Source organism: Solanum dulcamara, chromosome 8 (genome assembly GCF_947179165.1).
Source record: "Solanum dulcamara chromosome 8, daSolDulc1.2, whole genome shotgun sequence".
Taxonomy (NCBI): Eukaryota; Viridiplantae; Streptophyta; class Magnoliopsida; order Solanales; family Solanaceae; genus Solanum; species Solanum dulcamara.
This window is the reverse complement of record NC_077244.1, coordinates 63,031,380-63,056,046: the sequence shown is the minus strand read 5'-3', so window position 1 is coordinate 63,056,046 and position 24,667 is coordinate 63,031,380. Positions and strand designations below refer to the sequence as shown.

The following is a 24,667-nucleotide window of genomic DNA, read 5'->3' as shown; positions in this document are numbered from 1 at the left end:
TACTATAAATGTATATAATTATGCATACCCGTCAATAATTAATTTTTTTTCCGTGTATCCATCCATCAATGATGAACTTCAATATTCGGACTATCAGAATAAAATCAACGGTGTATCAAATATGATAAAGTGTTAAATTGCACAAATCTGAATTATTATTGCTATAATTCTCTCTCTCTCTCTCTTTCTTTCTTTTCCAAAAAAGAAAAAGAAAATATCTAGGCAAATTTTTCAATGTATATTACTATCTTTTGCTCTTTGCTTTGTCTCTTGATCTTTCGCTGTCATATTTTTCTTGCAAATCTAATTTAGAAACTTTTTTTTTAGTCAAGGTCTATTTGGATTATAATAGGTATATTATTGTAAAATACTCTTTCCGTTTAATTTTACTTGATCTCTATAATAAAAATAGAGTTTCATTTTACTTGGCCCTATAACAAAAATAGATGTTTTATTTTAGTAAACTTTACCTAAATCTCATAATGGAAAAGTCTAATTACTATACATCCCTCATCGAATCAAAATTACCCGATTTCTCCCTTTTTCAGTTTTGCTGATACATTAGTTATGCATCTGATACATCAACTTTAGCTGTAGAATAGTTAATGCAGATCGTCTATTTATGGATAGTATCTTAATATAAGGTATGATTAATAGTATCTTAATATAAGGTATGATCGGTTCTTTAAATCAATTACTGATTTAATTAATGGGATTAATTGGTTTAAAAAAAGCAACGGTTGTGTACATGAAGATTCAAGCCAAAAAACAGAGTATCAATTCAAACCAAAGTCGATTTTAATTATTTTTTTCCAGTTTTGCTGATACATTTTTTTTACCCCATTTTGGAGGATTTATAGTGTTTCCACACTTCCCCTCCGGTGTGATTCGAACCCAGGACCTACCGGTCGTGGGTGGAGGTGCTTAACCAACTGAGCAAGCCTCACTTGTCTTTGCTGATACATTAGTTATGTATCTGATACATCACCTTTAACTGTAGAATAGTTAATGCATATCAGCTATTTATGGATAGTATCTTAATATAAGGTATGATTGGTTCTTTAAATAAATTACTGATCTAATTAATGAGATTAATTTATTAAAAAAAGCAACGGTTATTTAATGAAGATTCTAGCCAAAAAAAGAGCATCATCTCGAATGAAAAAAATAGAGCATCAATTCAAACAAAAGTCAATTTCGATATGTATCTGATACATCAAGGGGTGAGACGGGATCTTCTTGATGACGTACTTCATTCCTTGCATTGACATAAAAATGGTTAAATACAACTTGAACTTTATACATAAATACGATGTATCAGACACATTAAAATATTTGATACATGAGAATCTGATACATACAGAAGATGTATCAGAAGCAGTAAGGCTTCATAAATTATAATCTGATACATAAATGTAGATGTATCAGAATTATTAAAACTTGATACAACAGAAACTGGCACTTAAACATGATGTATCAGAAGTAGTAAATCTCCAGAAAAAAATGATATTTTAAAAAAAAACACTATGTATCAGAAGCGTTAACGCTTGATACATGAGAATCTGATACATAAATAATATGTATCAGAATTAAAAAACCTTCATAAAAACGGCATTAAAAAAAACTTAATTGAACCCATACCTTTGAGAGATTTGGGCGTGTTGTAACCTCTTCAATCTTGTTGTCTAGTTCTTTGGGTGCATGTTTAACTGGAGCTTCCGACTTCAATTTCTCACGTAACTTATCCATCACTGCTGGATCGTTACGATGTTTGGATGTAACCTCGTCGTAACCTTCCCAAGATGAATCAGAATCAGGTGAAACAAGAATTCCTTGATTTCTATTCAATTGTGTGAGACCATGAACGGATTCCATATGTATCATGAAGATATGAGTTAAAAAACAGAAAGATTTACAGAAGAAAACAAAGGATATCAATTTTAGAAGACTTTTCAAAGATTTACAAAAGAAATCAAACGATACAAATTTTAGGAGAAATCAGATTGAACGAGGATGAAGTGAGATTCCAGAGAAGGAAAAACTTAAATATGCCTTAGTTAGAACCTTGAAATTGAGTAATAGATGTACTCAAAAATTCAAAATCTCAAAAACTAATGAAGATGGGCGAATTTAGGCGAGGATTTAGGGAGGAAGAGTGATGTATCAGTGAGGGAGAGAGAGTTAAAGGAAAAAGAGGAATATTGAATATTTTTTGGTATAATAGGGAATACAAGTAAATATGGTATTAGAATATTTATAAAAAGGTAATTTTTCCTTTATTGTACTTGTCCATTTTATCAAATCAAGTGGTTTTTTTTTATACCATCCTTAGTATTAAATAACTACATAAAATAGTAATAGTCAGATTTAGAGTTTCAAAGCATCATTAATAAGATTAATTTACTAAAACATAACTCTAATTTAAAAAAAATTAAGATGTTTATTAGGTCAATATGGGCTAAGAAATATAAAACGGAGGGAGTAACCATGTTTTACTTTAGTAATTCCTCGGCGTTGACAATTTATTAGTATTAAATTAGGGGGTTGCTGTTCTTTTCCACAATAAAAGTCAGTCATCATCTTCCTTTGCCCTCATACTACGTCTCCAAATTAGTGCAAATTACTTTATTAATAAGATTGCTTACATGTAAAATTATGACGTGTGTTTATACAATAATAATAATAATTTTAAAAATTCATGAGGCTCAGGACGGCAAGATAAGCTCTATTATAGTCAACACATGATTAACTCTGAAAATAAGTCAAACATGATTAACCGTTTTAGTCGGTAGTCGGTGAAAATGAAAAAAACATAGGGTCGTTTTGTAGCTAATTAGAATTATGCGGATATTAATAACATAGAGATTAGTTATAAGTAAATTTATGTATTATTTTATGCAGGAATTAGTTATTCATAGTTAGTTATTTCACCTTCTATATATCATGTATGAAATTATAACATAAATAATCTCTTATAGATCTATTTAGCTATGGAGATTTTTAGATTGCAAATCGAACACTTATTAATTTTGTACATGAATAATTTATTTTTTCACCAGCTATCAAATGTCGTATAACTCAAGAAGAATTTATATAAACCAACTACCAAACGATCCCTAATAGTAGGATGTCGTGTGTAAAGAGTTAGTACTAAATATAGAAAACAACATTTTTCTTTGACAAATTATAACAAAAAGTTCTATAAATAAATTGAAACGAAGAGAGTAACAACATTATAGTATTTATAATATATCATCACTAGCTACGTATAATGCTTCTGTTGTGGAGGAAGCAATGCCTCACAAAGAACATTGACCTTGTTTTTACAGTAAAAAACACTTAATATTTTGTCACCGGCCATTTAATTAATTTACTCTTAACTGCTACAATATAATATTGTTTTTTTTAAAAAATTGTTCTATATTATTGGGTAGAATATTATTGGCTATAAAAAGGGGATGTTGTGAATATTTTCTAGACCACCAAACTGCTACATTTAATCTCTCTTGCTATTATTCTCCATTAATTCTCTAATTAATCCTTTTTGTGTGTGTTTAATTTGTTACTTAATTAACAATGACAACTATTCCGGTTATTGATTTCTCAAAGCTTGATGGAGAGGAAAGAGCCCATACTTTGGCTCAGATTTCTAAAGGTTGTGAGGAATGGGGATTCTTTCAGGTATTCTTTTGCAATTTATTTATTTTTATTATGAAAGTTTATGCATGGATATTTTTTTAAAATCAAATATGGCTTGTTTTTCTATTGGTAGTCACCCAAGAGTCAAAATTAAATAAAGGGGTCATCATACATGGTGTATACATATATATAAAAGTGAAATGAAAGTTTCTTGATTTCTAACTTCCCCACAACTCAACAATGCAATCCCTTCTTAATATTGATATCATTTTGCTGAGAAATGAATCTTGAGCCTAACGCGCACTATCAAATCATATAAGAAGACCACTCATCACATTAATTATCGAAGATGGGACTTAATTGTAGTAAGAAAATGTTTATCATTTTCAAAATTCCTTTTCTCTTGCCTATATATCTCAAGCCAGGATAAATTAAAGAAAGAGAATTGTGGTAGACTGGTAGGCTAATATTAAAGTCAATGTAAAACTAGTCAATTGATGACATATAGTCAATCAACGTCTCGATGATAAATTCATTACAGCTTATATCACTACTTATGCTACTGGAAAATAAGAAATTAGTGACAGATAAAATCTTATAGCTAAACAACAAAAATTTTCATACTAATTTTATTTAGCTACAGATTTGCGATGAATTATAAGAAAATTCAATTTTGTGGATGCAGTTGGTGAATCATGGGATTCCATTGGAGCTTTTAGAGAGGGTGAAGAAGGTGGGTGGAGAATGCTTTAAGTTGGAAAGAGAAGAGGTTTTCAAGAAGTCAAGAGCAGTCAATTTGCTTAATGAGTTGGTAGAGAGCAACAAAAATGGCAAACTTGAAAATGTGGATTGGGAAGATGTATTTCTTCTCACTGATGATAATCATAATGAATGGCCCTCCAAGACTCCTCAATTCAAGTAAATTTTCACACATGACTAGCTAGCTAGCGCATCACACAAGTCTCAAATTTTTTTTTAGAGCGAGTTTCGACATAAAAAATATGAAATTTGAAAAAGTCAAAAAAATGATATTTAAAAATTGAAGTTGTGTTCGAAAATGAATACATCTTGAAAAAATATTTGAAATTTTATGGGTGATTTGAAGTGAACAAATTCCTAAATTAGGAATATTTTGAAATTCAACTTCAAGTATTGAATTCTGAAAAATTGTACGTACTAACAATTCTATATGTTCAAACATTATTTCAGAAAAAAAAAAACGAAAATTGTCCGTGGCCAATCGAGAGCATTTATATTTCCCCCCATTTTTCATGACATCTTCAAATTAATATTTCGAAAGAGTAAAACAAAAACGATAAGGTCTTAAAACTTTGTTTTGGTCACATGATTAAAGTACTGAACTTTACTTTCTATAACAGTAAAACCTTGATGCGTATGTTTTATTCATGTAACGGGGAAAAATTCAATTAATTAAATCAATGTGACAAAACAATTCCGAAATAAATTTTACTATCTGAATTACTTCATTTCTTTTATATTCATGTCTGATTTTTATAAAATAGGGAAACAATGAGAGAGTATAGATCAGAGGTAAAGAAGCTAGCAGAGAGAGTGATGGAAGTAATGGATGAAAACTTAGGTTTATCAAAAGGTTACATCAAGAAAGCCTTCAATAACAATAATAATGGTGCATTTTTTGGTACAAAAGTGAGCCATTATCCACCATGTCAACATCCAGAAAAGGTGAATGGCCTAAGAGCTCACACTGATGCTGGTGGTGTCATTTTGCTCTTTCAAGATGATCAAGTTGATGGCCTTCAAATCCTCAAAGACGGTCAATGGATCGATGTCTTGCCTATCCCCAACGCCATTGTCATCAACACAGGTGTGTGATCATCCTTCGTTTTTCTGGTTTTGATTTGACACGAATGATAGCAGCTTACGTGCATAACCATGTCATTTATCAGATAATGATGAATAGTTCTTTTTATCACATTTAATTACTCGTATATATATACATGAACAATTCTAATGAAATTTGAGTTTATTCAAATTCATTAATTTTGGCTCAAACTCCATAGGCGATCAAATTGAAGTGCTTAGCAATGGGAAATACAAAAGCGTTTGGCACCGTGTCTTGGCAAAACCATATGGGAATAGGAGATCAATTGCTTCATTCTATAATCCTTCATTGAAAGCCACTATTTCTCCAGCACCAGAGCTAGTAATTGTGGATGAAAAAGAAGTGGATCAATTAATTGCTACGTATCCAACTTTTGTGTTTGGGAATTACATGAATGTTTATAATGAGCAAAAGTTCCTTCCTAAAGAACCAAGGTTCCAAGCTGTGGCTGCAATCTGAATTAGTCTAATAATTATGCATTGCTACCTTCTTTTCTAGTTTAGATTATTTTCTTCACTTGTGTTATATTGCTTGGGATGTTTCAATATATATAAATAAAGGTAATATGTATAATTAGTTTTGTATCTGCTCTTTATTTAAAATATATCTATCAATTCTTGCTTAAATATCTATCAATTCTTGTCTTTGTAAATTTGTTTCTGATTCGAGTTTGGATATGAAATCACCTTTTTTAAAGAGTGCTAATTTACCCCCCAATATGTATTTTCTGATTGAATTCAAATTTTATTGGCCTCAAGACCTCAAATTCTTGTTTTATTTAGTATTGTTAGCTCCATGTAAAACAAGTGCTCAAGGCATAACAAGTTTGATGTTAAACAAATTTTAAAAAAAAGTGACAAAAGCCTACCACACTTTAATCAGGTAAACTTCAACACACTCTTGCTGAAGTTACATCATTAAGGACCATGACCAAGAACCAGAAAAATCTCAGCTAGATGTGCAAAGATTGGAACTTTATAATTAATCATGTGAAAATAGCACTGTACAAATTTCTTACTTTGAAAAATAAGGTATAACCTAATTGCATATATCACAGCCAGCCAGACAGTAAAATATAACTGTATAGACTCTTGGTATATTAATTCACTTTATCTTACCTGTATGACTGTACACTAATTTACATGAATGAGAGGAGGACTAATCTTGATAGCTTCAGAGTGCTTTCTGCTCTAGTCTTTCGTTCCAATTTAGACAACGAACCAAGCTATGAAACCAATCACCTGTCTGATCAGACTTGTTAACTGTAGGTAGTGGATGCTCGCTCATATATATGCGAACAGAATCTCCTCTAGAGAGTTGTTGCCTTCTCTTCCCATCAAAAGAGACCCAGGCATTGCTACGTGCATCCTCTGGTATCTGTTCATATGTAACAAAACATGTTAGATTCTTAGAGAGTGATAAAATGAGAACGACAAAGGAGAAACAACGAATCTAGAATAGACAGTTATAGGCTTTGATCTTCCCACGAATGAGATCTCACTGCAAACACTACTATACTTGAACAATGTCATGATGTAGATATCAAGTGACGGTATGGGCAGTTTGGACATGTATTTTTAAGGAACTAATCCATTTAGTTGTGATCTAAAATAGTATTTTTAATGATTTTTTTGTTATAACTATGGTGTCCTCGACTAATTCCACAGGGTACCCTTCACATAGTAATGGCTCCTTGACCAAGAATATATACTTCCCATCACAATTTAGTGGAAGACTTTGGTACACGTATCTGGCCAGCAACTGAACGCTGGTATCTCTGAATAGGATCTCTGTCTCGACCTCGTCTGCAACACTACAAGGAACTATAATTACCAGCAGCCCCTTTCTCAACATAATTTGTTTTTGGTTGTTATAATCATCCAACCAAAATCATACTTCTCAGATTATTATATTAGAGCTTCTCTCACCTCTCTCTTTGACAGCATCCTCAACTTCATAATAGTAAGCAATCTCTCCCAGTTCATCAATACTTATATCTGACATCATTGCAAACTTCTAGTTCAAGATCCTCTAGTACCGCAAAATTTGTCGGGCTAACTAGGCCCAGTTGGATTATCTCACAAGAATAACTAGTGGTCCACTGGTCTTTTGCTATTGTCACTACTAGTACCTAAATCTATAGGCTTGACATTTTTGCAAACACCAACCCTTGCTTAATAAGGCAATCCAAAAAAGGAGAACGAGAACAGCTGACTACTGTTAATAGTCAGACTAAGAGTACAGATCATATGATTGGAAAACTGCCGTTACATACTCTCCCATGCTTGCAGATCTGACTGGTACTTTCCTTCCACCAGCTGCTTCGATCAATGTTAAGTTTGCTGTGTCCACATCTCCTACAAAAGCAGCTCTAATGACTTTGCACTGAACTTGGTAACTATATGGACATTGGTAGCATCGTCAATAATGAAAATGTTACCATGTGTGAAGGTTTGCATTAGTAAACACAGTTGTTCGCTTTGACCAGCATCTATCTAAAAATTACAAGTTAAAATTTGATTTTCATCAGTGTGGCCCAACAATGACCATTTGGCTACCAAATAATAGTTTAATTCACATGATATATGGAACTAAGTTACTTCTTCCCACACTAAGCTTTATGAGTTAGACTAGAGAAAATTTCCCAATAGCTCTCATTCACTAGGTCTCAAGAAATACAAGCTTAGAACTGAGCCCATTCCGATTAATGTGCAATGTGTGATGCTACTAAACCCTAGTTGTGATGCCAAGGAGATTCTCAAAGTGAAACCTTGAACACCATTCTCTAGAAAGCCTCGTCAGCTTTGTTATTATTCCAAAGATTCTTGTTATCAGCCTTCTCCTGCCTCTAAAGCTACTCATCCCTTACCAATAACAGAATCGACTGAACCAAACCATGTCGAACCAATTTAACCATATATCTGCTCAAATTTAAAACACCTTTAGACCTTCCCCACAACAAGAAGCCAACAACCATATTATGTAAAGAGAATGTTTGCTAGTTAACTGCATCTTTTATTTCAATCCGCGGTGTCCGAGTCTGAGCCAATTTGCGTGCTCCTCGACTAATTCCATGGAGCACCTGCCACCTCCCACTAGCACAACACTATCCACCAAGGCTTGGATATATGAGAAGAAATCACTTAGTGTTTTTTTGGCTCCACTAGGAATTGATCATGAGCCTCAACCTACTTCATTGACATCCACCAAGGCTTGGATATATGAGAAGAAATCACTTAGAGTTTTTTGGCTCCACTGGGAATTGATCATGAGACTCAACCTACTTCATTGACCACTAGGTCACACCCTTGGGTGCCCTAGTTAACTGTACTTTATGAAGATACAACAATTTTAGCTGAACTACAGCTTAGATTTAAGAGTTTCTCATTCACTGGTGCAGCACCTAAGGAAGACCTGAACAAACCACATACTTGATCTATATGGCTCTTAATAACATTTTAATCAAACTCTTTGTTCTATACTTTGCAACATTGGTCTCCAGATCTAGCCTATGACTTTGAGGAAAAGAGCATCCATATACAAAATATCATGAAATTTTTATGTAATTACAACAAACAATGTCCTAGAATGAAATTCAGCGACCTATGTCCCCACCTGATGCAAGACTTTTGAACTAATGATTAATTTAACATGATGTACTATTGAACTAATGATAAATTTAGCAGGATGTACGTCGCACCTAGGGGTGTGGCCTATTGGCCAATGAAGTGGATTGAGAACCATGAGGTCTCAAGTTCAAATCTCATGGAGGCAAAAAACTAGATGATTTTCTCCTATCTATCCAAGCTTTCGTAGACAAAGTTACTCGGTACCTGTGCTGATGGGTGGAAGGTAGTAGATAGTGGTGAGCCGAGGATTTTATTTAAGCAGGGTCAATTGGAGAATGTAATAAATATTTACATGCACTGCATGTTTACACCAAATAAAAAAAAATACTATAGTTAAGTGATTCAATGAGGTGAATATGCATGTTAACTAACCATGGTTAAAGTGCTAAAAATCTATGCAAACACATGTCATGCATCTATTAGTTTAGTGTAAACACCGAGTGCAAATAAGTTCTTACCATAATATATTCTCGACCATAAAGAGGTTACCATGTACAACAAAGTGAATTTTGTCTGTTGTTTCTTTTTTCGTGATACCGTGAAAACAAATGTTGCTTTCACGTGGTGTCCGTTTATTATTGTTTTCAATAATCTATCCTAGTATGTTGTTGATTGTGTTTCGATTATTGCACTATTTCGTTGTTGTTTTTGCTCTCTTCTGGTAGACCTTGCAATGCTTCCTTGTTACCTTCTATATCTATTGCACTTGAACTGAGGGTCTTTTGGAAACAGCCTCTCTACCTTCACAAGGTAGTAGTAAGGTCTGCGTACATTCTATCCTCTCCAGACCCCACTTGTGGGATCAAAAAAATGAAAACAAAAAACGCAACTATATAACACGTAAAATTATTAAAATAAAAAATAAACAGTAAATACATAAATTTACAGATAGTGCATAAATTAATAACATAAATTATTATAGCAATTAAAAGCAACTTATAAGACACAAATAATGAATTTTAAAAGGACACTGAGCTAACGGCTTGAATATATTATTAAATTGAATTAATTTAACACAAAAAAAATATATAGTTAATTAACTAAAATAATACGCACAATGTGGTAGATTGGTCAAACCATGCACTTCATTTGTTCTTTTGGCTGTGTTACCCTTGCTCTATTTCTATAGTACTAAATACCAGCTAATGTGTCCAACCTCTTAAGACTTCAAAATATAAGAAGTACCTGAAAATGTTTCCATACAATAGAACTCAAACTCACATCCTCCTATCCATAAAATTGACCTCTCATGACCACTGCGCTGCCATTAATTATCCCGTCAAGCGGATTCATTTTATGCTTTGTATCTGTTTTTGGTATAATTTACATATATAGATACCAAAAATTTTGACGAAGTGGATTCACTTGAACCCACTTGCTACCATTTGGGTCCGCCCCAGGTAGTAGTAGGTACACTGTGAAGTTAGTCAAGGTGCACACAAGTTGGCACGGTCACCATGTTATAAAAAAAAAAAAAAGACGTATCCCCCAAAATAACTTGATCCTTTCTCTCCTTTTTTTTCAACCTTCTTAGTTTGCTTCCAAAACAACAGGATGTAAAATTTGCATTGCTTTTTTTGTCATTATGCTATATATATATATATATTTTTTCTCTCTTACTTGGGACTGTGTCTTTTGAGCCGAGTGTCTTTCGGAAACAACCTCTCTGTCTCCATGAGGTAGTGGTAAGGTCTGCGTACATCTTACCCTCCCCAGACCCCACTTGTGGGATTTCACTGGGTATGTTTTTGTTGTTGTTAGTTTGCTTCCATATTTAAACTCTGTAATTTTTCTTTCATCCCAAGAGATATACCATTCTGAAAAAATTATTTTATATTAGGCTGCCCTGGAAAAATATATTTAGATTTTTTCTTTTTTATGTGTTAGTGATTACATATTTCCAGACATTGTACCATCGTATACAAATCCATGAAGCTGAGGGATAAGATTAGCAGCACTAAAGAATGAATATAGCTCCTAACCTCTTCCATTTTAGATGGGAAATACTGTCAGCTGTATAAAGTTTTAAGCTAGGAAATGAGAGGCATTAGCACAAACTAGTCATACTTTTTTTCTTTGGAAAGAAAACTAGTAATGAGATTCTTTTCCAGTAATCAAAAATATATATTGAGAGAGTCACCTTTAGTTCTAGCTTTGCAGAATCTGGAAGTATGACAGGTCTAAATGAGAGAGAATGTGGGCAGATTGGTGTAAAGAGCATGCATGGAACATTGGGATGCACCTGCATGACATAAACTTCCCTGTCAAATAATGTTCACGCATTCACTAGGTGAAGGCAAAATAATGAATAATAGTTGGCAGGATGAAGGATGGTTTCAAAGAGACAGATTTCATCACCAAAAAGATCAGCAACAAGTCAGTATAATTTCCAAAAAATTCACTTCACAAGTAGATCCTTAAGAACATCGTGTGCCAGAATCCAATTAAAGTTGCAAAAGCCATCTTTTCACTAAATTACAATTTCAAGTTTTTGTTATTAGAAAAAGAATAGCTAAATACAATGTTTAAACAAAATGAAAACAGATTCAGATATGTAACGGTAACCCAAGTGGTATGACAAAGCTCAGTTATTACACAATAAGATTTTCCAAAATTGCTGCTTTTGATGCCTAATAATCCCCTTTGGAATCATTTACCATAAAAGGGAGATGCCTATTCATATATTTACTTTAATGTATGACAGGTGCATCAACCCAACTTTGTCAATAATTCTTAAAAGTCAATCTTGCAAAGTGAATGTATATTACAACGAAGTGCACGGTGTCCTTTCTATTTTTCATGTTTTCAATCTTCGACTTTTCCTTGCTTTTATTAGGGGGCAAGGGAGCTTAGTGGGTGTGTTCTCCCCTCCCTGTAGTAATATTTTTCGGTTACTGTTGCTTCCATATCAAACTGCTTGAGCTATAAACATCAACCTTCTGATATGAGTTTAAGGGCTTTCACGTTTTTTTGATTGTTAGGACTTTAACTTATAACTTGGTCTATAGATTCTAATGCAGTATTCACTTGTGGCATTTCACAACATATATTCATAAGTGATGTGTCTCAGAAGTACCATGGAACCCCCAGCAGATGTTGAGTAAGCTGTACTTCCAGTTGGAGTGGCCACAATGACCCCATCACCTTGCACCTGCCAAATAAAATAAGGCAGCATTGACAAGATTATTCTTTGATCTCTTGCTCATTAATTCAGCAGTGCACTTGTTGGATCCACCTTTTTTTTTCTAGAAGAAACATGATCTAAAATATTAAAAATAGAATTCCTCTTTAAATCCTTTGTCAGGGCCAATTGATGGTTAAGAATATAAACCACACCTTAGTTATGAGGCGGTCATGTTCATAACACTCTATTTTGGACAGGTATGGATTAGAACCACGATCAACTACAACTTCATTTAGGACATCAAACACCTTTCCAGGCATTGCTTTCCCGCTTCGGAATATCTCACATCGGAGACGCATTCTTAGAGTTATATACACACCATCTAGAGTGTTGTTTCCATGGATGACTTGTCTAAGATCCTTCTTATAATCTTCAAACTGTATGAATTTATAACAAGAAGCAAAAGATGAGTATTTATAGCTAATAAAGAAATAAAGCTTAACATTTAAGTTGAGAGGCATACTGGATGGGAAGTGAGAAATCCAAGGGATCCTAGGTTAAATGAGATGACAGGTGGGACGGCACCTCGAAATATATTTGATGCATGGAGTATCACACCATCTCCTCCCAAACACGCAACAAAGTCAACCCTCTCGTGAAGATCGCTGCATTTGGTACATCAGGCAAGGTCACACCTCTCTGTGAAGTAATGAGCACAGAGAGAAATAAATGAAAAGGACAATGCTTTTGCACGTACAGTTATGAATCATCCCACCTGGTATCTTGACTATAGAAGGTCTGAACAAACCCAAAGCCTGGGATTCTTGCAAAAATATCATGCACCTCAGGTTCAACAAGAACAGTCATCTTCTCTTGGGAATACAAAAAAGAAGCAGCCTTCAGGGAGAAAAGAAATGGAAAAGGAGAGAGAGTGTTAGCATTTCTGTTTATTAAGAGTGCGTTAAAACCTATGAGTATATGTGAAAGAATGCCAGAGAACAATTGCAAATTGAAATGTAAACAAAAATATTTGAAAGAGAACATTTAAGCACATAGTTTCCAGCATATAAGACTTAAGAAAGTTGACATGATATAATATAATTTTTTTGCAGAGTTATAAGACTTCAACTAAGTTCAAAACATATAATTCAACAAACTGATCCATAAGGTTTTTTAAATGGAATGGACAGATGGAACTCATAATAGGTTAGATAGTAACTTGACATTCATATTGATGAAAATATTTCAGCATCCTGCCAGTTGGCCAAGTAGACTGGCACATTTACATATGCTAGTAGGAGGGGAAGGAAAGTCAGAGGTAAAGACGAACCACCAAATCAAGAAGAGAAAATTAAATGATCACATTTTCCTTTTCTCCAGTTGGTTGATGGATGGATGGAAATTTTAATGAGATACACAGATTGACAATTAAATATACTCGCAATTACTCAAAATCAGTTTACATGATTGGGCACCTTTTGCAACATACTATCAAAATCATACAGACAGATTTGGCTACATTTTTTCGGTAACACAGTCGAGCCTACTTTGTACTTACACCAGCCACAACATAGTCTGACCGTAGCCTCTGGTATGATGAGTTCCTTACGATGCTTGATCATGCTCCCTTCATTCAGGTACAGTAATTTCCAAAGAGTTCTATAACTACACAGATTACTTTTTAACTTATGAGCTCCCCTCCCACTCCATCAACCAAGAGTGAATCAAATGTCATTACCCAAATTTGTACATCCCCCTGTTGGACACTTGTTTTATAATCTCACATCCCCCACGGGAACAAGAATAAAATGCCATCACTCTCATGTCGGGAGCTGATTACTTTTTCTTCTTTTTTTGGGGGGGCGGGAAATTTCATTTCAGGAGCTGATCTTATGTCCTCAACACAATCCCAAACCAAAATGAATCCAATGAATATGCAATTTCTCCTGTTTCCTCATGAAGTTTATGCTATCCTTCCTCTCAATTATTAACAATTTGAAAGATAAAAAAAACAGTATGAGCAACACAAGTATATTTTCTAACTTCAATTATTCACAAATTGAATTTTCTTAAAAGGCTTTGAACATTTCCACATCAGTTCCCATAAATAGGATTACAGCAAACATTAAAAATGAAGCAAATACAAATGAAAAGAATTGATAGCAATGTTAGTTCTTGCCTTGTCCATGGTACTTAAGATCCTATGTGGCCTTATGAACCAATTTGCGACATATGTTTATAGCAGATACGTACTAAGCTTTGGCATAAGCAACAGTAATGATGGTATTTTTAGAGCATTTATTTACTTTCATCTAGTTTAGTAGAAAATGGAAATTCTTTTATGCCTTTTTAGGACATGGAGCATCTATAATTTAACTTTTAGTAAAAATGGAGACCATATAAGAATACTTGAAAAATGTTTTCAACACTTACGAGAAGTGCTAGATTTTCCTCCCTTTTGCACTTATTGTTAGAGAAATCTTTTTCCGTCTTCCCTTGGTGGTTAAGGTAGTAACAAATTACCAATTTGGATATTTGCACTAAGATCTACGCTATCTTCTTTATCAATGACAACCATACGTTCATTTAAAGCGTTCCTCAGAACTTGAAAGAAGTGAAGAGTTAAGAGAGAGACCCAGCATCAGTGGTAAATGAAAATTACAGGGTAAAAATTCAACAAACTTAATGAGAACTGTGCAGAGAACCTCTTTAGCTTCGTCCATGAGTTCGTGTCCCAGCTTCTTCAACAGCAATACAGTCTTCGGTGGGGATTTCCACAAAAGCATCTGCTGCTGGGTGCTAGGATGACTGAAGGCCAAGGAAGATTCTGTCACCTTTTCTCTGGTGCACGAATACCCATCTGTGCGAACCAAGAACATCTCTGCCTTCCTTCTAGACTGCACTCTTACAACACCAGTGGCAGAAGCACACATATTTCCTTCAATCTGCTCCAAGTTATCTTCCAGTGAAGGTGTGGCGACCTCAATATTTCTACTCTCTGCGGTAGTGACTCTCGAGTCAGCAATATATTCTAACTCATTTCTTGCATCAACAGTACCAGCTTTTTTTATTGAGGTTTGCACTTTCCCGTTGCTGCTTCCATTCAAAATTGGAGTCGCAGAGACATTATGACCAGCATACATTTCTGTATTCGAAGTGGAAGTTGAAGGGTCAGTAATTAAGTGTTTATCAGAAGATGAACCATTTAAATCTTCTGATTCCATCATTCTTGTCGCACTGTATGTGCTTGTGGTTTCATTTCCTTTCGGTACTCTCTTGTAGTTATATATTGAAGCAGAAAGCACCTCCAATCTTTTCCTTTCATGAGTAAAATATGCTGCTGGTGAAACCTCCCTACTTTTGAAAAACGTGGACATATCTTTTTTGGAGAAGACATTAGAGGGAGGCAGCTGATTATTGAGTGGGTTCACATTGATGTAGGATGCTACTCCACTGTCGGATGCTAGCATTGTGCCTTCCTGATTGGATGAAACAATTTCATCTCCTTTGTTATTGCCTAGGTCCGTAGCTTCAGAAATGTGCTTGATATCTTCTGCAGCAGAATTTATGTCATCTGATCTCATAGGCAGCGACCCATCATGATTATCAGAGGCAGAGTTTACTTCATCATTAAAGTTTTTACGATCTTCCAACCTAGGTGACATAAATGTTTCTTCAATTCCTCTAGCATCACGTGATGAGTTCTCAGTCGAGTCCATGGCCTTATATGTACTGGCTACAACATGTGGTGTGTAGCGAGCAATGTATTGCCTCCATCTAGAGACCATAGCTGATGTCCTCTTAATCCCTTCTTTACTGTGGAGATATATGGGCTTCTTGTTTAAATCAGAGACCAATGCTGCAAACTTTTCAACCTGCTCCACTGAAGGTGATATACCAACTTCAACGGGTAGTTCAATTAATTCAATATCCCCTGACAATATGGCTTCATCTAGCACTTTCTCATAGAAAATATCTTTTACGACCTCAGCTCTGAGATCCACAATGGTTTTGAACCCTCTCTCCAACAGCCATCTGAGACCTTCATCAGTTACCTGGCCACCTATCCAGAAAGCAACCTCAGAAGTCACAGACTGTGTCTCTTCTTTTGATGTTGACAAATAAATAGGACTGAAGTTAGCAAACAGCGTATGGCTGGGGTTCTTTTCACCACGAGGAAATCCGGCATCATAACATACATTCTTCAGTCTTTGAAGTTTTTGCCACACCACAATGCTGCGAGGATCATCAGGAGTCAAATAGTTTTCAAGAGCAACATGCAAGCTCTCACAGTACCTCTTCATTTCACCTCTGAAAATAGCAAGTGGAGGAAGCATATCATCCATCACATGCACATCAACATCTTGAAATGAGTTCATAATTGACGATCTCCCAGAAATAACTTCCTCCCTTCCTTTGTTTAGAAGACATACCATGCATCCTAGAACAGAAACTAGTTTATCTTCCAGTATTGCTTTATCATCTGACGGTACATCATATGAGACATTACATTCTCCAGTCAGTGGATTGCATAGGGTGTCCATTAATGAATTATGAAGTTGTTCAGCAGCCCGAAAGATTCTACAGTAGGCCTCTATCTCTGCAATATCCCCAGGTAGTGGGCCAATCCGGGAAAACTGTGAAGTATCACTGGCCTATACAATTTGAAATTTAGTGGGGAAAAAATATCAGGCAATATCTAGTTTTCAACGCACAACTATCAAGAAAAAACTGATAATTAGAATCTCTGTTTTCTTTTTCATGATGATGTTGTCTGCACAAGACTGATACTTAGATACTGATGAACTAGAAATTGAATAGAAAAAACTGTTCCGGATCAATTAAAAGATCTATGTGAAAAGAAAATGTAGAACTTTTATAGTGAGGATGTCTTATCAAATCAATGAACAGAAGTGATAAATGGAAATAATAATGCAATTGAAAGGTCAAGTGGAGATAATGGATAAAGTCGGGGTATTTCAAATAGTTTGTTGTCGTGGATAAAGTCGCGGAAACCCCCCGAAATTGTTTAATAAGCCTTTGACATATATGAGTTAATTGAGTAGCCATATTTCTCTCTTTCCAGGTAGGATTGGCGATCCTGTATTTTACATATCCATACGAATAAATCCTTAGGTTTCTAAAATGCTTTAAAAAAGTACTCCCAATCATTGCTATTTCACTCAGACAAGTTCTTTAAAAATTCAAGCTATTCTGAATTGTTTTTTGACACGCACATAAAGAACAGAAGATGCATTCGACAACTTCATGCATACTTCAGTTGGATGGTAGAATTCCGCTCTTGCAATTGGATCATAGCGATTAAAGGTTGAATCTTTAATAGTCCAGTAGTAAATTAATGATAGTATCTAATACCTGAATAGGTGACTCACTAGTAATGAGGAGAGCTGATACAAGAAATGCCCTAACTAACCCATTTTAAGCAACATCTCCTGTGAAACTACGGTTACTCAACTAACAATTATCATCTCAAAAAGTCAGTTTCTTTGTTTAAAAAAATTGAAATAACAAAAGGATAACTTTCAGATATAATAATTATTAGTTAAGTAAATGATCAACTCTGAAATTCAACTATAGTTCCTTATCACAAGTCAATTTTACCTGAAAAAAGCAAGAAATTTTACCTGAGAATCCAAGCCAATGTTGACGGAGAAAGCATTGGATAGCTCAGCACTGACAACAAACTTGAGACGACTATACCCATTCGACAATCCAAACCCAAACCGAGTCCCATTTCCAGAAATCTTTGCATAATTAAGCTGACAACACTGAAGATGGATTCCTGTACGACCCATTTCGAAGTGGCACGGACAATAACGAAAACATGTTGCCATCCCAGTTACCACCATGAACAAATTAAGTATCTGTACTAATAAATCAGTATAATGGATCAAGAACCATTAATTTGTATTTCAAGATTTTGAGTTCTACTTGTGAAAAAATTCACAATCTTTAGTAAAATCCAAATATTGAAGCTGAATAGAATATGGGTGTGAATGTATATAATTTATGTGGGTAACAAAAGAGGGGAATTTTGTGTGGAAGTGGAAAAAAATTATGTGGATAATATGAGGAAGAGGAATAATGGGACAAATTAGAATTGTGGAAATCATTGGTGGGTTTGAGATAGTTTGAATTTGGGACATCATTTTTTCCGTCTCTGTTTTCCCAAACTTGGATTTGATGTTTTTGAGTATGTGATGTACATAAATCCGAGCTAATGAATTTTGCATTCATAATTTATCTCCGTCTCCGATTAATTTGAATTTACGTTGGGTAAAATTTCATTCAGGAGAGAACGTGAATCTATATGACTCGAGAGAATATTTTCTTTTCGTCAAGTCTTTTGAGAAATAATACAAAGATTTTCCTATGAAATTGTCATGAATTTTTAATTGAACATTTAAACTTTGTGAATCACCTAATACTTTCTAATATAGTCCTAACTATTTCTAATATCATATTGAGCTAAATTACCAAATGAGCACTGGAAAAGTTTGTGCACATGTTAAAAGAAACTAAAAATAAATAGTCAAAAAATTAAAAATGAAAAGGCTACTTGAAAAAAAATTGGGGAGTGATTTGAAAAAGGGTTGAACTTCAATTCAATGATTTTAGAGGAATTTTACCATTTATGACAATAGAATTCTTTTAACCAAGTATATTTATATTTTGGAATTAAAAACAACACAACAATTCAAAAGACTTATCTTCATCTCTATTTGTCCGTTTCTCATTTACTCTATCATTTTTTTTCACATTCATGTTTTCTCCTCATCTTTTTCTTCTTCAGAATTTTCATCCAATTAATTGTTTTTAAGTATTTATATCTTCAAATTAATTATTGCTCATGTTTCAAAATCTCACCCAAAAAAACAAGAAGAAGAATACAAAGACCCAAAATTTGTATAAAATTGTGTGCGCAAGCAGGGATTCCAAATTTGAGATAAATTTAGGTGAAATTTATGTAGCATCCCTTTATTTTATCATAGTTTTTTAGAGAATAAATATGTGATTCAACAATTGTTTATTTTATTGTACTCATTAACCAAATTTTAATTTCTTACTCCCATTGAGTGATTTAAGAAGTTGTTAAGTTTATTAAGTACGAGAGATTAAAAGAAGGATAATTGATTATATCCTAATTTTAGTTATTAAAAAAGCGTTTAAGATTGTCATTCGAATTTGCTAATTTATGTTCACATAATCACATAAAAATGGGATAGGAGTTAGAAAGGAGGATGAAATATATGTATAATATACACTAGTATCCATTTCTTACAATTGTAAAGGAAGATTTTGTTCCCATAGAGGATGAAAACCCAAAAATAGAAATTGATGTGAATGATACTTGGAGTGCTTGTTTTGATCCTTGTAACTAGTCTGAGGCTTCCCATAGTAATACATATGGTGCATTTTACATCAACAGAGAGCTTGAAACAAATAGTCTTGGAGAAACCTGACTTGGAGTTTGATCGAGACTACGCAAAGGTACAACACCATGGGATCTTCTTTGAAGTCATTTTCGTAATCTTGAATGCAAAGAGTTGAGAAAAAGTGACAGATAGAAATTGTTCCACGGGCGTATCAAAAAAATACATGTGTTGTAAAATCATTACTTCCATCAGGGCAACAAACGTCTTTTTGATTCTTACTTATCAGTAAGTTATGATTTTAATCTTTGTAATATTCGGCAAAGAACTCTCTTGGTTTCATTTTACTTTGTCACATTTCGCTTTTCGAGAGTTAAACTACCTGAATTTTTATCAACATTTTAAGATGTATGTATTGTAACTTATAATATTCTTATAGTTTTCGAACATCTAAATTAACAATTTAAAATATTGAATTGTTTTAATTCAGTTTAGCTCAGAAATTAGTCAAATTGACTCTCATAAAGTGAAACATGAGAAGTAAAAAGAAACAAAGGAAATATATTTAACCTTTAATTAATTTAAAGGTGTATTTTGATCCCTTTGCTTGTGAATATTTATGAATTGACCATAATTATTAACTATACCATCACATAATTACTGCATGTATTATGTTAAACTTGTAATGTTACTCTGTATTTGATGATAATAAGTTCTGAAAAGGTCCAAATATAAGTATAACATATTTGCTACATAAAGAGATTAATACACATATTTTAATAAACTAAAAATTAAATGTTACTTTGAGCCAAGGTAGGGGTAAGGTTGTGTTGTGGAGTGGGAATTTTCACTAAGGGGTTCAAGATATGAAGAAGTAAACACACAAAGAAGTCGACGGAAGTTCAATATCTACTATAAATATATAAACAATTATTTTTTTCATGTATAAAAGGTGTTATTTTCCACTGATGAATCCCCTAGGCCTTTACTAGCTTTGCCCCTGGTTGCGTACGCTCCACCCTTCGCAAATTTACTTGTGAAATTTCAATGAATATAGTATTATTGTTATAATTAAAAATTAAATATGTTGAGTCATATATCACAACTCACCAAAACCAGAAGTGTTAGACAAGTGAGGCTTGCTCAGTTGGTTAAGCACCTCCACCCACAACCGGTAGGTCCTGGGTTCGAGTCACATTGGAGGGGAAGTGTCGAAACACTATAAATCCTCCAAAATGGGGGGTAAAAAAAAAATGTTATATCCCAACTCACCCAGACGAAAGCTGGAATAGATCTAACTCATCAAAGCAAAATCACAACTTTAATTGCCCTTGTCAAATATAAGCAACAACCAAAAATTATCAAGCAGTAATAAAGATAAATTGTTTGTTAAACAAATTACATTTGGTTGTTACAACATATAGCTAGTTAAAAAACTTTCCATATTTGCTCAAAAATACTTGGCCAAAGGTGCATGCATCTGCATTGTTGTCTTCATATGTTGATGGATTCAACAAGCAACAAAGTAATCGAGTTTTTACATATGGATTTGGGATATGCATATCCGCATGACCACCTTTGAAAATTGTATCTACCATCCCCGCAAAATTTAAAGCTTGTTCGAGGACAAAATGTGGTACTTTTATAGGGAAAAGAATTCAATATCTGTCTTTCCATGCATTCATGACTTTCTTCCAGATCTCAACTATGCCTTCCCCTTTGAAGCACCATATTCTTTTATGTAGCATTCAACAAATGAAGCAACATATCCTCTTTGTTGATCAAACTATGCGAAATACATTGACATTTTTTAACAAGCAATAAAGGGAAAAAAATTGCGAATAAGGAAGATCAAGCTTTAACTCTGGGAATTAAGAGTTGCGAATTGCAAAAATAAATCTACTCTGTATTTTTTAAAAATTTGAGTGAAGGCCAAGGAAGATTCTGTTACCTTTTCTCTGGTGCACGAATTTGTGCAAGCCAATAACATCTTGGTCTTCCTTCTTGACTGTACTCTTACAGCACCAGTGGCAGAAGCACACATTTCCCTTCAATCTGTTCCAAGTTATCTTCAAGAGAAGGTGTGGAGACCTCAATATTCCTCCTCTCTGTGCCAGTGACTCTAGACTCAGCATTACATTCTAACTCATCTCTTGCATCAGTAATACTGACATTTTTTATAGGAGTCGTGGAGCCATTATGACCAGCATATATCTCTGTATTCGGAGAGGAAGTTGAAGGATTAGTAGTTTAATTTTCTGAATCTGTCCCTCTATTCTCACCAATAATCAAAACAAGAGCATGAACCTAGCTTGAAACAGTGAAAGCGATTACGATCTCTTATTACAATTTCTCTATTGTAAACTTTGGAAACAATCTTCATGGTTGAATGGCAATCTTGGCATATCCTTAAATTCTTGAAAATGTAAAGAGGCATGCCAGCTTGTGTGCTTATGAGTCCAAAACAAACAGCCAGCTTCTCGCTGTGAGAGAACAAAGACTGTTCCTTCTCCTCCTGGCCATAACCATAATACTCTCCATCATCAGATCCTGGAAACTTTTGGCAGGCTGTGTCTGGTACATAACCAGCCAATCTTATTTTTCGAATCATCTCATCCAACATCATATATATCTCTTGACTTTGCGGATGCAATTTATCCCCTGCACTAAAGCAATGGATTTGACCACCAACATAAATAGAACTCATGCCAGGCACTTTTCTGACACCTCTGCTTCTAAGAACTACTCGAATAGAATTTCCCTCGTCATTTTTTCCAGCTAAAGAGTACATATTTGAAAGCAAGACATGATACTCGGTATTATCAGGATACATTTGGACCAGCTCTTTCATTAGGCACTCTCCCAGCTCGAGGTTCTTATGGACACTGCAGGAGCCTAATAGTGATCCCAACACAACTTCATTGGGGGGAATCGTCATTCTCCTGATTATGGACTCTGCTTCTTCAAGATGTCCTGCCCGACCCAAAAGATCCACAACGCAAGAATAGTGCTCTATAGAAGGCTTTATTCCATAGGTCGATTCAAGGCTATAGAAAAAATGCCGACCTTGATCAACCAAACCTGAGTGACTACAAGCACTTAATACAGCTGTAAATGTTACATCATCCGGTTTGACCTCTCTAATCATATGATCAAACAAATCCAATACCATGTCTCCCTTTCCCTGCATTGCCAGTCCGCTTAGCATGGCATTCCACGTAATCACGTTCCTTTGAGGCATCACATGGAAAACTCGAAAAGCATCATCAATCCTTCCACACTTAGCATACATATTAATCAAGGCCGTTGCCACCATTATATCTATTTCATGTTGTATCATCTTCAGAGCATATACATGTACCCATTTACCCACCAAAACATTCCCTGACTGTGCACAAGCTGATAACCACGAACAAAGTGTCACAAAATTCAACTCAAATCCAGATTCAAACAACATTTCACGTAAAAGCCCAAAAGCTTCCTTCGTTAAACCATTCTCAATATACACTGCAATCATTATTGTCCAAGCTACTTCATTTCTCTCAGGCATCTGATCGAATAACAACCTCCCATTTTCAAAACCTTCCCACTTCACCACTCCCTCCAAAACCACAGTCCACGAAACAATACTCTTTTCTCCCATCTCATTAAAAATCTTTCTTGTTTTACCAATTAACCCACACTTCACATACATATCCATTACAGCATTACACGCTTTAATACTCGAACTAAACCCCATTTTTACCATACAACCATGTCCCTGAACGCCAAATTGTTCACACCCCAACTTCGCGCTTGCAAGGAATACAACCACCATAGTATATTCATCAATCAAAACATCGCTCCTCCTCATATCAACAAACAAGTTGAGGGCATCAAGGGGTAAACCCCCGCGTGCATAGCATCCCATCAATGTTGTCCAGTCGACAGTGTCTTTGTATGAAAGAGGAATTTCATCGAACAGGTTGCGTGCAGAGCGAACAGACCCGCACGCCGCATACATGTGCAGAATAGCATTACGGAGAAATGTATTTTGAGAAGTTACGAGACCTGTGGTGACGAAGGAAGCGTGGAGCTTCTTTCCAACGTCCAAATCTAAACATCTAGCGCAAGTTCTGAAAAGGGTCCGATAGTGGCGAGTCAGCAATGAGAGAGTACACTGGCTTCGCCATATCATGGGAAAGCTAAGATACTTCTTTCACAAATGTATCTAAATTCAACATATAAATAATTTTGGCCGCACTACAACTAACATATGTGTAATCTTTGTCTAGTAAAATTTTAATGAGCAATTTATTATGAGCCAAGGGGTAGTCTTATGAATTTATTTGAGGGAAAAGGCCAACTCTCAATGAATATATTTCTTTCTTTGGTGTAAAAATATTCTCAGATCTATTTTTTTGGCTCAAAAATACTCATAACTTATTAGAAATAGTTCAAAAATATCCTTCCTCTTGGAGATGGCAATGGGGTGGGTGCGGGGCGGATTGAGCTCACCTCACAAATTTTTTAAACCGCCCTGCATAATAACTTTTTTCATTTTCAACCCCCACCCCGCCCCATATAAATCCGTCCCGCATAAATTTTATGTTTTTTCTTTTTTAATTGAGTTTAATATGAAAAATAAAATTCATATTTTTTTCATTTTTTTGCTAATTAACATCTCAACAACTAATTAATTGTTTCTAGTTAACATTTTAATAATTGTTTCTTAATCGTTAATTAACTCTAATTAACATTTGTCTAGTTTAAATTTTTAAAAAAAAATTAAAATTAAACTCAAAGTTTAATATAAAAAGTTTATATCTTTGATTTTTACTAATGACAAAGATTTAATTTTCTTCGGGTTCCTATTTGATACCTTAAACCCGCATAAATTTGCAACCCGCCCCGCCTAACTCTTAACCTGCCCTATACTCGCCCAGCCCAGCCCCATTGTCATCCCTACTCCCTCTACCTTTTGGTCTAAAAATTCCCTCAACCTTTGTTTTTGGTTCAAGAACCCCCCTCATTCCAT

General features: G+C 34.6%; 3 protein-coding genes across 5 annotated transcripts; 1 reads left to right on the top strand and 2 right to left on the bottom strand.

Moving 5' to 3' along the window:
• Positions 1-3,504: 3,504 nt before the first annotated feature.
• Positions 3,505-5,992, top strand: LOC129900480 (1-aminocyclopropane-1-carboxylate oxidase 5-like). The gene is made up of 4 exons (XM_055975463.1): positions 3,505-3,681; positions 4,325-4,557; positions 5,163-5,485; positions 5,682-5,992. The coding sequence occupies exons 1-4, from the start codon at positions 3,577-3,579 to the stop codon at positions 5,960-5,962; spliced, it is 942 nt and encodes a 313-aa protein (XP_055831438.1). The 5' UTR covers positions 3,505-3,576; the 3' UTR covers positions 5,963-5,992.
• A 470-nt stretch (positions 5,993-6,462) lies between these two features.
• On the bottom strand, positions 6,463-18,500 carry LOC129901466 (NAD kinase 2, chloroplastic-like). Of its 3 annotated transcripts, XM_055976651.1 has the most exons (10): positions 17,902-18,500; positions 14,962-16,911; positions 13,032-13,153; positions 12,780-12,921; positions 12,469-12,693; positions 12,209-12,283; positions 11,273-11,374; positions 7,944-7,998; positions 7,779-7,860; positions 6,463-6,880 (listed from the first exon to the last, which is right to left on the bottom strand). In XM_055976651.1, the coding sequence occupies exons 1-10, from the start codon at positions 18,124-18,126 to the stop codon at positions 6,787-6,789; spliced, it is 3,072 nt and encodes a 1,023-aa protein (XP_055832626.1). In that variant the 5' UTR covers positions 18,127-18,500; the 3' UTR covers positions 6,463-6,786. The 3 variants fall into 3 exon arrangements, 2 of the variants coding, with proteins under 2 accessions (XP_055832626.1, XP_055832627.1); XR_008769841.1 differs by lacking the exon at positions 7,944-7,998 and having other exon boundaries at positions 6,790-6,880; positions 17,902-18,498; XM_055976652.1 differs by lacking the exons at positions 7,779-7,860; positions 7,944-7,998 and having other exon boundaries at positions 17,902-18,495.
• Positions 18,501-20,963: 2,463 nt separating this feature from the next.
• Positions 20,964-23,987, bottom strand: LOC129901675 (pentatricopeptide repeat-containing protein At5g15340, mitochondrial). The gene is made up of 2 exons (XM_055976922.1): positions 21,602-23,987; positions 20,964-21,436 (listed from the first exon to the last, which is right to left on the bottom strand). The coding sequence occupies exon 1, from the start codon at positions 23,825-23,827 to the stop codon at positions 21,929-21,931; it is 1,899 nt and encodes a 632-aa protein (XP_055832897.1). The 5' UTR covers positions 23,828-23,987; the 3' UTR covers positions 20,964-21,436; positions 21,602-21,928.
• Positions 23,988-24,667: the final 680 nt, after the last annotated feature.

Excerpts from the sequence above, each read along its gene's own strand:
- LOC129900480 (XM_055975463.1), top strand. The coding sequence starts at position 3,577 with ATGACAACTATTCCGGTTATTGATTTCTCAAAGCTTGATGGAGAGGAA. Across the intron at positions 3,682-4,324 it reads AGGAATGGGGATTCTTTCAG|TTGGTGAATCATGGGATTCC; the intron begins GTATTCTTTTGC and ends TTGTGGATGCAG. Across the intron at positions 5,486-5,681 it reads CGCCATTGTCATCAACACAG|GCGATCAAATTGAAGTGCTT; the intron begins GTGTGTGATCAT and ends CAAACTCCATAG.
- LOC129901466 (XM_055976651.1), bottom strand. The coding sequence starts at position 18,126 with ATGGTGGTAACTGGGATGGCAACATGTTTTCGTTATTGTCCGTGCCAC. Across the intron at positions 16,912-17,901 it reads ACATTGGCTTGGATTCTCAG|GCCAGTGATACTTCACAGTT; the intron begins GTAAAATTTCTT and ends CAAATTGTATAG. Across the intron at positions 12,284-12,468 it reads ATGACCGCCTCATAACTAAG|GTGCAAGGTGATGGGGTCAT; the intron begins GTGTGGTTTATA and ends TTTATTTGGCAG.
- LOC129901675 (XM_055976922.1), bottom strand. The coding sequence starts at position 23,827 with ATGATATGGCGAAGCCAGTGTACTCTCTCATTGCTGACTCGCCACTAT.